Source organism: Patella vulgata, chromosome 3, assembly GCF_932274485.2.
Source record: "Patella vulgata chromosome 3, xgPatVulg1.2, whole genome shotgun sequence".
NCBI classification, from domain to species: Eukaryota; Metazoa; Mollusca; class Gastropoda; family Patellidae; genus Patella; species Patella vulgata.
In genome coordinates this window covers 14,271,221-14,286,716 of record NC_065881.2, presented here as the reverse complement: position 1 = coordinate 14,286,716, position 15,496 = coordinate 14,271,221, and the positions used below count along the sequence as shown (strand labels likewise).

General features: G+C 36.2%; 2 protein-coding genes across 2 annotated transcripts; one reads left to right on the top strand and one right to left on the bottom strand.

Moving 5' to 3' along the window:
- Positions 1–1,198: 1,198 nt before the first annotated feature.
- Positions 1,199–15,045, top strand: LOC126816220 (protein FAM204A). Its single transcript, XM_050542523.2, has 7 exons — positions 1,199–1,472; positions 2,254–2,347; positions 2,841–2,955; positions 3,535–3,724; positions 10,295–10,351; positions 10,626–10,675; positions 11,947–15,045. The coding sequence occupies exons 1-7, from the start codon at positions 1,284–1,286 to the stop codon at positions 11,987–11,989; spliced, it is 738 nt and encodes a 245-aa protein (XP_050398480.1). The 5' UTR covers positions 1,199–1,283; the 3' UTR covers positions 11,990–15,045.
- LOC126816222 (ankyrin repeat domain-containing protein 42) lies at positions 5,337–9,295 on the bottom strand. The gene is made up of 2 exons (XM_050542524.2): positions 9,151–9,295; positions 5,337–8,187 (listed from the first exon to the last, which is right to left on the bottom strand). Exon 2 carries the CDS (start codon positions 8,171–8,173, stop codon positions 7,436–7,438), a length of 738 nt encoding a protein of 245 aa, XP_050398481.1. The 5' UTR covers positions 8,174–8,187; positions 9,151–9,295; the 3' UTR covers positions 5,337–7,435.
- Positions 15,046–15,496: the final 451 nt, after the last annotated feature.

Below are 15,496 nucleotides of genomic sequence, written 5' to 3'. Positions count from 1 at the left end.
ATAGCTAACTGCGTAACAATATCATTACGCTTTAGACAGAGCTCCAAATTGGACCAAATATGTTTACATAGTGTTACGTCATGACTCTCGATTTTATTATGCCCACTTAACCAGTGCATAGCAGAATATTGCAGAAAAAGTAATTGTGTGACAAACGAGGCTATCAACACGGATATAATGTAAACAATACTGTTTGGAGACAAACAATACTTTCAACGTTTTTAATGCCTTAAATCACTGTCCAAAGTTTTAGGGAAGACCCCAGATTAAACGAAGAGCTGTCATGTTGCTTTACTTGGGATAGATTATCAGAAGTCAATCCAGCAATGGCCAGAGAGGGATTTCAGGAATATGACAGGCCCCAGACTTTACAGCACAGTGGAGTGGACTCTTATGGCTTGCCCCTGGAATCATTCAGGCTTGTAGTCAAAAGTGGACAAAACTGATCATTGATTTTTTTTTAATAAAATTTACCTATTCTACTTCAAAATATTTTTTTTTACTCCATGCAGATAATGTTTGCTGATATCTTTTGCTGCAAAGATTAATGTGAAGAAGTTAGTCATATCTAGTCATATCTATTTAATGGTGGATTCAGGCTAATATTACTAATAATTGCTTCCCGTCATTTCCATAGCCTTCATTTATTTACAGCATTACTTTGTCCCCCCCGTTCATCTCTTTTGTATTAGATTTTTGTTGACCTTCAGAAAGTAGACAGACATAAATTGGGGAAATCATGTAGGAAAAAAACATCACAGCCTATAGATTCCTTTGATTGGGAATAGAAAAAAATCAAGATGGTCAGCCTCCTTCAATAGTCTGGGTTATTTATGTTTATAAAGATTATGATTAACAGCATGGTTAAAAAAAAAAGATATAGGCCAAGAAATGGCATGAATTTAATCACTGAGGTGGTTGGGGTTCGCTATACCAGTCTGACTCCTGATGCTCTTGACTGGAGTTGCTTCCCATTAACGAAATATTAAGGCCAATTAAGGGTTGTTTTGGTTATACTTTTATTTGTTACCGATGCTGTATCTAATTGAGGTAAAGGTTGTCATTTATTGTCACTAATATTAAATTTCAAAAAATAAAATTGTTATTGAGTTATACCAGTTAAATAAACACACAAAATAAGTAGAAAAACATGACATGCATACTGTGTTATTTAGAGTTATTCCCCTTCTGACAAATTTCCGGTGTAAACAATAAACTAAATTTATGAGGAAGATTAATGCTATATTGGTTCGTTTGGTTGTATTTCAATAACTCTTGTTCAGATGAATACTGAATTATTGCTAGAGACTACCAATGGAGGCCAAATAAGCAGCAATGCGAAAAAGACATTGAAAGGAGGGAAAACTAAAAGTAGACCAGTAACTGAAAGTGAAAGTAGCACTGCCACTACTAACCATACTTTAGAATCAGTGCCAGCAGCTCCAAAGAATGTTTCTAAAAGATTATGGGAGGTAAATATCTTTACTTTAGGGTCTTGAACGAGTGGATTCTCATGAACCAAGAATTTCTAAATCATTTCGGTTTATATAAAATATAAAATCTGAAATGTTTTACTCTTTACTTTAGCATTGGTAATTTACAGTTTTGACACACTAAGTTTATCCAAAATGTTTGTCAGTTAATTACATATACCGGAAATATAATACTATGCACTTCATTGTTAGTCAAGCAAGGACAGCATCATCCAGAAAAGAATCAAGGAAATAAAATGAAATGTGGTTTTATGGCATGTCAGCTCCAACCGGGCTATATTGTGCCAAACATATGGAAAGAAAGAAGGTTCAGGGGACCACTAAAATACCTCTACATGTATCTGTCACTTTTTGGAACACAATAACTTGACTTCTAAGGTAGAATCTATGATTTCAATTGTAGCACGAATCGTGATAGTAGGAACCTAGCATTAGTAATTATTTTGGGATTGATATGTGGGGGGTCCTCAACTTCACTGTTATTAGGATTGAAATTATAACCTTAAAAGTTTTGAAAGGGCAACCAACTAAGATAGATAGTCTTTTAAGTAGAATTAACACATTAACAAAACACAAAGGGATATCAATCACTGTTTTTTTTATAAAGGAAATGTGCTGAATAACGACCAGAGGATAATTTTTTAAATGTATATAATATAATAAAACCATTGATTGTTTCTCATAAAAATCATATTTTGTTAACTAAGAAAGAAATTTAGGCCAACATTTAGGTCTTCAATATTTTAATATTTGTTTATAGAAATTTAAATTGCTTGAGAAAAGAACCGATGAAGCCACCAAACATTCTACAGAGAAGAGAATTAAAGATTTACAGAAGAAGGTCCTAACAAAAGGTTATATATATATTTGAACATATGATAATAATATTGAAGATTATCAACTCATTTCATTTATTTGGTGCCAAAGCTCTGCTTCCCTCAGGTTCCTATTTTTCAGAGGTAACACCTGCAGTGTTTACAAGCAAATGAAACAAGAAATAATCCATGTTCACATTGTCAAGGGCTCTTTTACGTGCATGCCACATGTACACAGTACGATCCTAACAACTAGACACTGTTCTTGCCAGGACCTCCATCCTGTACCTGTGACATGGGTAAAAACCCACGCTGGAAAATCCCAGGGAACTGGACCTCCTGGTTAAATCAAGAAAAGAAATTTCTATTTATAATTTATAAATTCTTACAGCTGCCTCCCCTACCCTGATATGTACGTTTTGTAGTTTGTGGTGTCTGTATATTTTGTCCTGTCCACAAGTTTGTCATGTGTAATTGTTTGTGTATGGTGCAGTCCTCCTGCACTTACTATTAATATATTTTGTGTCGACAGTTACGGAAGAAATTCAGGATGATGCTGGTAAAGTTATTCTACAGAAATATGACGTTAAATTTGGCCCAAGTATAAAAGATTCACCGATAAAACAACAAGTAGATAAGACGGGGAGGTAAGAATGAGAGATTACAGCCCCTCCCCCTTCGCTCTGCCAATCATTAAAATGATGCCACAGAATTAAATTTGTCATGAAGCTGTAATAATGGTGCTGAGATAATAATGATTTTTCATGACTATAATTTATAGTGTTTTATGCCTTAAATCACGTGGAATTATTGAGAGTATGGAGAATCTGCCAAAAAAAAGGCTTAGAATATCTAATCCTCCCCTAATAGACATCTGTGACAAGGGGTCTTGTATTTTGGACTAGGATTGATTGGAAATGAAATTGGGTTTAACGTTCTACTGTTCTGCACCGACCAGGCTAATGAAGACGAGCATATACCAGGTTATCGAGTCAACGCCAACATAGGGGTCCAACACGGGACATTTAGGTTATCGAGTAAATGTCTCGACCAACACAGGGGTCCAACACAGGACATCCAGGTTATCGAGTCAACGCCAACACAGGGGTCCAACATGGGACATCCAGGTTATCGAGTCAACACCTCGACCAACACAGGGCTCGAACCCGGAACCTCCAGGTTATCAAGCCAACATCTTACTCACAATATTTTTTTATTTTAAACAGTTGTACGTCAGGTGATAATGAGGACCAATGGAACGAGGTAAAACAATTACTGGACGTCAATAAACATTTAGAAGTTGGAACAGGATTACATCGTGATAAGACCGAGTTTGAGAAGAAAATTGATGAAGCTGTAAATCGTGGTGATATTCAAACAGCGGAGGAATTGAGTGACAGATTAGCTAATAGACAGGTGAGATAATTAGCATAAATATTTAAAGGAGCTAAATCGCTAATATTTGGGACCTAGAAATTGACCCAGATGGGTCGTAACGCATATAATAATGTAATCTGATTGTATATAAACTGATGTACATTCAATTGTTTCCTTTTTGACTCTATAATTTCAAATCAGTTATGTCCAGCGAAATGGCACTTTCTAACGTCTGGTTATTCCAGTCTATTACGCATGCTCTCCAGATAAGATATGGCGTCATCGTTTGACCCGAGTTGTGGAATATGTCTAGCCTTGTTCTTTCTGGTCACTTGTTACAAATGACGCTGAAACGCACTATGGTACACCATTCGTGTACCAATGGTAAAATGTATATTTTGTCTTAAATATTGGATATCAGAAACCTACCTTTTCCCGTAAGATCACAACGTCAATGTTGATTTGAATTGACAAAAAATTTGTGTTTTCAATGTGTAAGACTTTGGATGATATTGAGTTAGAGACTTAGCTACATTAAATATTGGATATCAAAAGCCCATCTTTTTCCAGTAAGATAACGTCAATGTTGATTTAAATTGACAAATAATTTGTCGAAGGCTGTGGATGATATTGAGTTTAAGACTTAGCTACTTTAAACATTCTACCTCAATTAAAAGCAGAGTTTATATGTTCCGAAGTCTTGACCAATCAAATTACTTATTGCAACTTGGCCTAAACAGAAAAATCTCATCATCGAAATTAGACAATGTATTGATATAATGAATCTTTGTTCTGAATTTCACCACCCTCACACAAATTAGAATCAAAGTTATCGAGCACCAAAGTCTTGACCAATCAAATTGTTTAAGGCTAAAGCCTAAGCAGAAATGAAATGGGGATGAACGTCCTACTGTTCTGCTCCGAACTGGGCTAATGGAGACGGGCATACACCATACAGTGTGCTATGAGGGAATTTTGCCCGGGCAGCGGCACTACAGCCTACTCTTATACTGAATTTCAATTGTGAAGGGATCTTTTACATGCACGCCAATGTGTACACTGGACATTTTTTTTTGTTCCATCCGAACGACTAGATGAACTTTCTCGGCCAATGTAGGGATCGAACACTCGACCTCCAGGTTAGCGTGCCAGCGTCTTACCCACCATGACCCCCTAAAGCCTAAGCAGAAAATGCCCATCTTGGCAAGAGAGAATAAAATGTTTAGGTGTTTCCAAAAACCTTGAATTTAAATTGATGTGGCCTAAGATGAACTGGGGGGGGTTGGGATGGCCTAGTGGTCTAGAGTGCCGCGCTTCGACCTCTGGCTGGCCGGTCACCTCTGGCTTGCGGCTGTGGTTTCGAGCCCTGGTGTGAGCGTATGTGGCATGGAGATAGGGGCGCCTTCTCAATCTCGTGGGTTTCCTCCGGGCACTCCGGTTTCCTCCCACTGCTAAAGACCTCTACGCGCAAGCGAATTATTGAAATAAAATTAAACCATGTTAGTCCCGAAATGACCTAGTTGTGTCGAGTGGACGTTAAACCCCATTTCTCTCTCTCTCTCTCCTAAGATGAACTGTACTAAAGAGTTAAATATGTACCTGATTGAACTTGGCCCAGAAATAAAACACAACTATAACATTTTGTATCGGGATAATCATACTTTAATAATTCACATCACAAATTTATTGATCTAAAATAATCAATATTTGAAAATCAAACAAAGAAATATAAATATTTATAAATATCTAATAACCTATATAACTTTTGATTTGACATATCACATTATGCAGCATACACAATAATTATTACAATATACTGAAATACACACAAGGTACAAGTTTATGGATGTTTAGAGGAATCTACTGTTTAGCTCCATCTTCAGTCTTATTTAGAAGACGGTGTGGCTCAGTGAGTAAGGGGGGGGGGGTCGAATGGTTAGTATGTGCGCACTGTATCATAAGATCTGTCATTGAGTCAACTGGCATGGTTACGAATCCCTGGTTGTATGGGACAAGGAAAAGAGTAAGGTTGCCTGTCAAACCTCGTGGATTTTCTCCGGGCCCTCTGGTTTCCTCCCTTTGCTAAAGGCCCCTACACACAAGCAAATTATTTGAAATATAATTGAACCATGTTTAAGTCCCAAAATGACCTAGTTTATTGCGAGTGGACGTTAAACCCCATATCTCTCTCTATGTCTCAGTGAGTAAGACATTGTACATCGATTTATGGACATTGATATTTGATATAATGTCACAATTCCAACATGGCCGCCATGACATCATGCTTTAATTCCTCGTCACTAGTATGCTAATACTTGTTATATTTATTATGAATATATATAATTATCTATTTGAAAACAAGTTGATGAGAATACACAATATGTAAATTATATAATTTTTATAAATAAAGAAATAAAATTTGATATGCTTATAATGATTATCACAGTGAAATGGAAGAATGAAATACACAGACATTTAAAACAAAAGCAACGATACAAGATGTGCATTTTCCAGAAAATATCAAATTTCTCACAGATAATAGCCTTACTCCATACTAATATGTACTCAATTTTATGATTGATATTCCTATTAGAGATTAAACGTTTACAATATTGTAGTTTGCAAGGGATTCTAGCGTGCTAAAGTCATGCATAGGGTCTTTAATAAACATAGTAACACTTATCACATAAGATTATGTCAATCTTATTAAACATACATTATACAAGAGATAAATCTGCCTATTGCAGGTCTTTCTTTAGGTCTTAAAAGTTATATAAATTATTAATTAGACATGTATTGACATGACAAGACCATAATCAACTCTCGATGCCATCTGATGGGTCTGATTTTAACTAGATTTGAATCCAATCTGTCATCCAACGACCATTGAAGATAAACCGCAAAAAAGGATAATCAAGACATTTTTTATTGTCGTAACAATGATAGTAATGTTGATCAAGGCTACCTAAAATTGAGATGTCTGCAACTCGATACCTGATCCATATTGTAATACTTGTTATAATAAATTATAGCCTAATGAATCCTGGAATTAGGGCACCTGTTAGCACAGACAATGCTTATATATTATGCTAACATTTAAATAATATTGATATTAATATGCATTACATAAATTTCAAACTTTAAAGATACATTATGTAAGAGCTAAATCTGCCTACTGCAGGTCTTTTTCTGTTATTATAAACTATTAATAAGGCATTTATTAACATGACAAGCGTATAACTATAATCAAATATCTAGAATATCGGATGGCTTAGATATTTAGTGGATTAGAACCCGCTCGCTATGTAAAATTTAAAAATACTTGGTACTTGGCAATCAAGATAATCTTGAGACCTTCTGATGCAAGCTTCTTTAGAGGATGCTGAATATTGTGAAATTTTTAATTTATTATATCTCTATAAATACTGAATGGAACGGAACCATTTTTGCACTGATATTCCTTCTGGAGATCCCACTTCCACATTATTCTAGTTAGCAATAGATTTAACATCCTTCAGATGATGATCAGAGACTCATGCTAGGTTCCCGCTGTCATGCGATGAGGCAACGATCTGGTATAGACTTGATAGGATCACCATTACTCTACAATTAAAACAACAATTTCAATCGTAGCCCGAAAGGTGATAGTTGGAACCTAGCATTAATATTTTTGAGAGTTGAATAAAAACAAGTGATTTAAATTTAGAAACAAAGCCACACTGATTTAATTTCACAAATTGCATCAGAAAATTATTTCCAAATAATAAATTCTTTTAATCCTTTTGGTAACGGCAGATATTCCACTCCGTAAAAAACATTACATTTATTATGAAAAGCTCGCCGAAGAGCCAAACTGCAGTAATGCTGTAGCGTTTTCACTTCTCGTTCGAAACCTTTCACCCAATCAACATAAAGTTTGTCGTCTTCAGAATTTAAATATGCGAACTGATTTGATGCGAGACTGTTCCCTAAAATGACCCAAAGTCGCAAACATCGGTACATCTTTTTGTCAACACAGAGAAAAAACAGATTTTGTTGAGTGTTGCTTCGTAACTGACGCAAATCGGGTGTGGCACAAATAAAACAATAAATAATATTTTCCGTCGATTCCTTCCACAGAAATATGGATCCGTTATATTGTAACCATAGCGACTCGATCCCTAGCAAGTTTTTGGCTGACTTAATCAAAATTTCTAAACATTCAACATGTTGATTCCGTGCAGCTAAAATAATTGGCGTAGAATTTAAATCGTTCTTCAACATGGGATCCCCGCCAGCTTTCAATAGATATTTCACAAGATGCACGTCACCAAGCTGAGATGCCAGGTGTAAAGCAGAGTTACCTCCCTGTCGCTGTAACTTCGAGTTGACATTAAAACCATTCTGAATTAGGTCACAGACAACGTCCACATCCTTAGTTGTAACAGCTTCTAACATTTTCTTCTCAGATCCAAAACCATTTAATAGAACGTGGAACAGGTCAGTCATGGTTCACTTCAGGCCTGTACGAAAATAAATATTGAAAATTTAATTATAGTAAGCAAACGGTATCCACCCAGGATATCGAACCAATATTGTTAAGCTTAGACTTTGATTAATAGGATCAGGAGGTCTATATGGATATACATGGATATAAGATGCAATCAATTAAATTACAATTATCTGTACCAGGTAATCAGAAAAGGTCTAATTACAGATTACATCTGATTACCGGTACCAGCAAATTTGTAATCAGTAAGAGCTGACTACGATTGCAGATTATGATTACCCCATGTCTGCCATGTACCTGTGCAAAATAAGGAGCAATAGCACAGTGGTCAGCAGGCCTGGAAATACATGTAACTGTTTTAGCTGCTGACAAAATGTCATACACCAGAAATTACCAGATGGTTATAAAATCACCTCCACCATTATTGTATGGGTCTTGCTGATCACACCAAAGTTTGGATTTATTACCGTAAATTGCTATTTTTGTGTAATGCATATAAGTTTACAGTAATACTTGTTCATGCGTAGTTATATAGTCTGTAGTCTGGTTCCGAACACCTTGAATGAAGAACCGACAAATACATTAACCCTACATAATAAATTGCTAAGATACCAAGATCTCTGATGATTCATGCGCTGTAAATCGTCTGCACAACCAGAACAGTATAACGCAATCTAATCAGTTAATTCAATACAATGTTGTTTATTTTATTGATTTTTTATAGCGGGTCAGATGTTTTTCGCTCTCTGGTTTTTTTTTATAGCTATATATTATTGCTCTGTTTCTTGTTTGACCTGTTGAGGCAGACAGCTAAGTTATTAGAAATATGAATCATTCGTGGTAGGCTACCGTTTCGTAAATGCATCGGGTAAAAGTTCTGATCAAAGTCAAAAGTATTAAATGCGTCTGCTAGCCCTTGGTATAACCAAGCAAAGGATAATATTTTATAATTATTTGAAGGTCACAATTCACTCACCCATATGTATTTCATTAACTACATCTCCATAGTAACCGTTTCAAGCACCTTATTATGACATTTCACATTGCTAAGATGAAATAATTCAAGAGAATTATAAAACGAGTTACAGTGCAGACCATTTATTCGGATGTTGATTTAGTGATCGTCGGTAGAGGGGAATAACTCCAACTAAATGTCATGTCGCTCTTTGTCTGTATGGCAGGTTTTGAACTGGGAATTGTTATCCGGTACCCGGACCAAAAATTCACGGATACGCGCTCGGAAAATACACGATTGCTATCCACAGATTTATATTCGTATCTACAAATAGTATAGATTTGTAGTGCTAAAAATATTTGAATCGACCCCCCTCCCCCCCCCCCCCCCCGCCACCACTACCACCACCAATCCCCCAGAAATAAAATAAAAAAAAAACCAAAAAAAACCCCAATAAAATAAACCCTAAACAAAAAAAAACTTTTCACGAAGGATGTGCAACGCGACCTGTAAATAATTCTTACCGTGCTGGTAATCGGATGCTGCATTGCACAACGAGTGTTTTCATTTCGGTGGACAGGGTCGGATTAAAGTGGGTAGGGTGGAGTGGTGGACTCAATCTGTTTCACAAAGGTATTGCAAAAACCTTTCTTATAACTCTGTGTAAGATGGCTGACCTTTATAAGTTCAAGTACATCTTCTACATGTGATGTCACATCATACGGCGCCGATCATTGGCTCGATGGCGCGTGAATTGTTTAAATAATAGGTGTAGCGTAAACTGGTCCGGACAGGATGGTGCCTTTTACTCTTTTTATATAACTATTTACATTATATTCGAATTCTTTAACATCCAAATATACTTCAAACACCCTTATTTATTTTTCTAATACTTTAAAAAAAATGTTCTAGAATTTAATTTGCAGAAGAAAAAAGTTAATATTGTGAGCTAATTAGCCTAACCCGTACCTACCGATGTGTCATCACTCTCAAGTGATTGTAGCGGCCTAGGGAATATTTACTGCTGATCAGTGTTTCTTCAATGTTGATTCCTCGGTCTCAGTGACATTTTCAACCCCATGCAAGCCTAGTCCGGATCGCCGGTGGAATGTTGGTCTCCTGCCACACTCACACAGTACCAATCAGAATTGATTTTATTTTGCAGTTTGGTAAGAAAATATCAGATGCCGTTGAAGCAAGAGACTATTTAAAACGAAAGAAGGTAAGATATCAATAGTGTCCACACGTTGCCTTATGGGTCTCTCTAGTTGAGTGTGGTGCCGTCCTCCTGCACTTATAATAATACTGACTAGCAGAGACAAGTGAAATAAAATGGGGTTTATCGTCCTACTCTTCTGCATCGACTGGTCTAATGAGACGGGCGCACACGATGTATTGTACTAAGCGTGAAATTTTGCCCGGAGAGTTTATCTAGAATTTGATAATGTTAAAAATGGTTTTTTTTTACTTAAAACAATATGATTATTTAATTGTAGATAGAAGACGAATCCATTAAACAAAAGAAAAAGAAAAAACTACATTGGGGGTAATTATTATTTATACCATTTAATATTGTCGTCTCCTCTAACCTTCTCCCCAAATCAGTTTCACAGATGTATTGCGAAATCCTTGTAGCGGCCTACCAATCTGTTTCACAGAGTATTACTAAAGTCTTCTAATATCTCTATAAAAGATGACTGCCTTCAACACATGACGTCATATCACGCGGCGTCAACCATTGACTCAATGGCGCGTGCATTGCTTACGGATTCGACGAGAATGGCGCCTTTTACTCATTTTAATACCCATTTACACTAAAATAGGAAATAATTTTAAACCTACTAATTACTTCAAACGTCTTTATTTATTTTTCTAATACATAAAAAAAAATGTTTTAGAATTTAATTTGTCGGTGGAAAAAAGTTAATATTTGTGTCTCATTAAGTCGCATCGATGTCATCCTTATCAGTGATTGTCGCGGCCTAGCGAATATTCACAGCTGATCAGTGTGGCGACCTACCGCATATTCACTGCTGATCAGCGTGCGTTCATCCATCCGCCTATGCGTCCACCCGACCACAATTTCACATTGACTGGTAGTGGTATTATTCGGTCTACCATCACCGACAGAAGCGTTTTGTGATTAGCTCTTATCTGTGTTTAGCAGTAACGTTTTTGTCAAAATTTCAATTATCAACAATTTCGTCAATGGGCATAAATATTCTATATCATATATTTTCTTGTCGTTCGTGGGGGTGGGATGGCCGAATGGTTAGCGCGTGCGCGCTGCATCATAAGGTCTGCCATTGAGTTAACTGGCGTGGTTTCGATTCCCCGGTTGTATGTGACAAGCAGTAGGGTCGCCTGTCCAACCTCGTGGGTTTTCTTCGAATCCTTCGGTTTCCTCCCACTGCTAAAGACCCCTACGCGCAAGCGAATTATTGAAATAAAATTGAACCATGTGTTAGTCATGAAATGACCTAGTTTTTGTCGAGTGGACGTTAAACCCCATTTCTCTCTCTCTCTCCCCAGCCAGAACAGCGGGACGTTAAACCCTATTTCATTCATTCATTCATTCATTGTTGGCGATGGTCGTATTATTTTGAGACGGCCATCTATTTTTTTATACCCGTATGGTAGAACTAACATTAAACAACAATTTAAAGAGGGGTATACCTCGGTGGCTCATTGATTAAGGCGCCGGAAAATATCAGGACAGTCCACATGGTATTACTCCATTTTAGCAAGTTTGACTTTTAGATTAGATTCTTCATTTTCCTCTCGTTATCAACCTATAACATGTCATTTTATGTTTAGATTTCAAGAGAAAGAAAGATGGGAAACCAAGGGTAACATGTAGATAGGAACATCAAGTCGTATTGTTACACTCAGGGTTCAGTGGTGGAAACCAAGGGTTAGCGTAAAGAGAAAGACGAGAACATCCAGTTATAATATTGTTACACATGGTGGAAAAAAACACAGACGTCGCATGATAAAGTAATACAACTTGAAGAAACGCGTGCCGAATGGAATGAATAGCTGACGATTGACGACAAGACAGAATGGCGGAACACAAATGACTTGTTGCTATTATCTAGAACATTATTCCTGTCACGTCGACTATGATTAATTCTTATTCCGTGCATGATCCAATGAAATGATTTTTGTTATGGGACTAATTTACGGCCTGACGTATTACGTGATAAAAGCACCAATTCATGTACAGCTGAACATTAATTTCAATAATTCAATATATTGATCGCTATATGTAAATTTTAATGACGATATTTATAAATTATCACCCAATAATACATTCTACAGTAGATATCGCTTGTGTGATAAATTCCATAATATACTGTGATATCTCCCCGAGGAGATATCGCTTTACATGAATTTGACTGGTCAGTTAAAACGGAACTACTTTTTTGTATTTTGTATTTTATTAAAAGTCACCGCTATGTTATCAAAAATAAACTATTTTTATTTAATTTACCTTGATGGAAACACTGGGTCAATATAAAGTACTTTGCAATGGTTGAATTGCTGCCAAAAAATGATTTATTACTACGCCGTAATGTAATCAGGTTCAGTAAAAGTGAAATTTATAGCAAAGAATTATATTTATTTATTTGTGCATATATATAGCAAAGAATTATATTTATTCATTTGTGCATGTAAGAAAGGATTGGGTGATAAATAAAATCTCCTACACGTCTTTTTTGATATCAAAATATCAACACTCGTTGATAAAGTAAAAGAAAAACTCGACAGAGCCTCATTTTTTTTTTACTTTATCGACTTGTGTTGACATGTTTTGTTATCAAAAAAGACGAGTAGGAGATTCCCTATTCGTCAGATATCCTCTCACAGTCTCATAACAACTTGGAAGGAATTATCAGTGAGCAAAAATTCGCCCGTGTATCTGTTATCACTCTTCACTTCAGTCAGTTATATAGAAGGATAACTCATGTTTTCCGTTTGCTTTCGTCACTTTCGTTTGTTTGGAATGTGTTTAACGAGATCTATTATGTGATACTGGCTGACACCAATATTGTCCTTAAACCTTAGGTATTGCCATTTCTTCAATAATATTCTAATTGAAGCGTGACCTTACAATGATTCAATTACTTGCATCTCAGATAAATCCACCTGCGCGCTGTATCATACGGTCTGTCATTGAGTCAACCGGCGGTGTTTCGATTCCCCGGTTGTACGTGACAAGGAGTAGGGTCGCCTGTCCAACCTCGTGGTTTTTCCTCCCACTGCTAAAGACCCCTACGCGCAAGCGAAGTATTGAAAAAAAATTGAACCGTGTGTTAGTCCCGAAATGACCTAGTTTGTGTAGTGTGGACGTTAAACTCCATTTTTCTCAGGGACCTCGGGTTTCCTCCCACTGCTAAAGGCCGCTACTTGCAAGCGAAATATTGATATAAAATTGAGCCATGTGTTATCTCTCTCTCTCTCTTAAAAGTACCATTTATAATTTAATATCAATCAATATATCTGGTTTTTATCTTACCTTGAAAATATGGGAACCTAATATTGAGTAATTCATACAAATGGATATTTTAAAATCAATACACGGTGTTGTGTATTCTATGTTTTCGAGCGCCATTTGTAATGAACAAAGAAAATACATATCCTACAAGACAATGTGGAAGTAATGACCGTTTCACAAACGACAACACGATAATAAACAAGCGTATAGAATGGACTAATCAGAGGTAAACGACTGTCGATCAATTGAGAATGTTCCCGTATTTCACCGACCGTCTTCATTAGCCCAGTTCGGAGCAGAACAGTAGGACGTTAAACCCCATTTCATTTCATGTATTTCACCGAACATAATTGATTAGAAACCACAATAATTTGTGTTAAAAAATTGAATATAAATCATTTTATATGCATCCATATTACATTTATATGTGCTTTTAGACTCATTTTAGTCTATATTGGGGTTCCAAAGAATATAGAGCGATGACCATTGAATCTTGTCAAATGTATAAAGACCTTAGATCACAACTTATACAATGGATCGACCCATCCAATCTGATTAAAATACAGATCTATATTTCGTTTCGGTTTTTTATACTTTCGATGGCCTACACTACATGTAGGTCTGACCGGTTGTAGCGATGGGTCACGTCAGGGGTCATACGAGCGACCTTTAACCCTATGACGTTAGACATTTGATTAACCAATCGACATTGATGTTACTAGTGGATTACCCACAGTTCCATGCAAAACACGCCTAAAGCTCGCCGTAACAGACCGTTTCATTGGCTAATACCTCACACCACTTAGAACACGTCAATGATAACAACTCTTCCAGATCCTAGTGTAGTAAAGACCATAGATATCCTATGGTAAAGCCAAGTAAAAAGAAAATTTTGAACAATAAAAACGAAACGAAATAGGAATGTGTTTTAATCAGAATGCGACCCTTCCTATTGTAATAACATTTTCTTGTATATAAAAGCTATGTCGGATATAAACATTGTAAATAATGTAGCAGAATATATATTTAAGGCTAACAGCATAAGATCTAGTTATCTGTTGTATTATCATTATGTTTTATATAGTTGATATATTATACTGCACTACTGTTGACCAGACCCCAAATTCACAAAACATTCTGATACCTAAGTTAAGAATTTACTCAAAATTATTCGCCTTATTTTAACTAAACTATAGGCCTTTATAACACTTTTTTTGTTTTAATATATCAAATACATCAATGAGAAACTATGTGCACATTTTCTGTGTTTCTGAATTAAAAATATTTCTCATAAACCGTGATTGAAAGTTAAGTGAATTCTTACCTTAAGTCTTGGAATGCTTTGAGAACTCGGGGCCAGATTTCTTAAATACTAAATCAAGATTTGATTTGATTGGAATATTGCAATTCTGGCCATATATTGTGGATTTTTATATCATTTTTAACAATAACTGAAATTTCAAATATTGTCTTTACCAATTATATGCACAGGAATCTATTCATTGGAATATAATTCACCAAATATATTGAGGGATGGGGTCTAGTGGTTTAAAGCGTGTGCGTGAAATCAGAAGGTTTGTCATTGGGTCAATTGGCGTGGTTTCGATTCTCCACATAACAAGGAGTAGAGTCGCCTGTCCATCCTCGTGGGTTTTCTCAAAGTTCTCCAGTTTTCTCCCACTGCTACGACAGTGTGTGCTGTGAAGAGAAGTGTCCCCACGCACATACATAATTTACACGTACATATATGTTGTTATTAGTTACACCTGTCACGGTAATAAGTCTCTAGAATCCCATTTTAGCACCCACGATGGTGACAACACCCACTACCGACTGGAGAGAGAGAGAGAGAGAGAGAGAGAGAGAGAG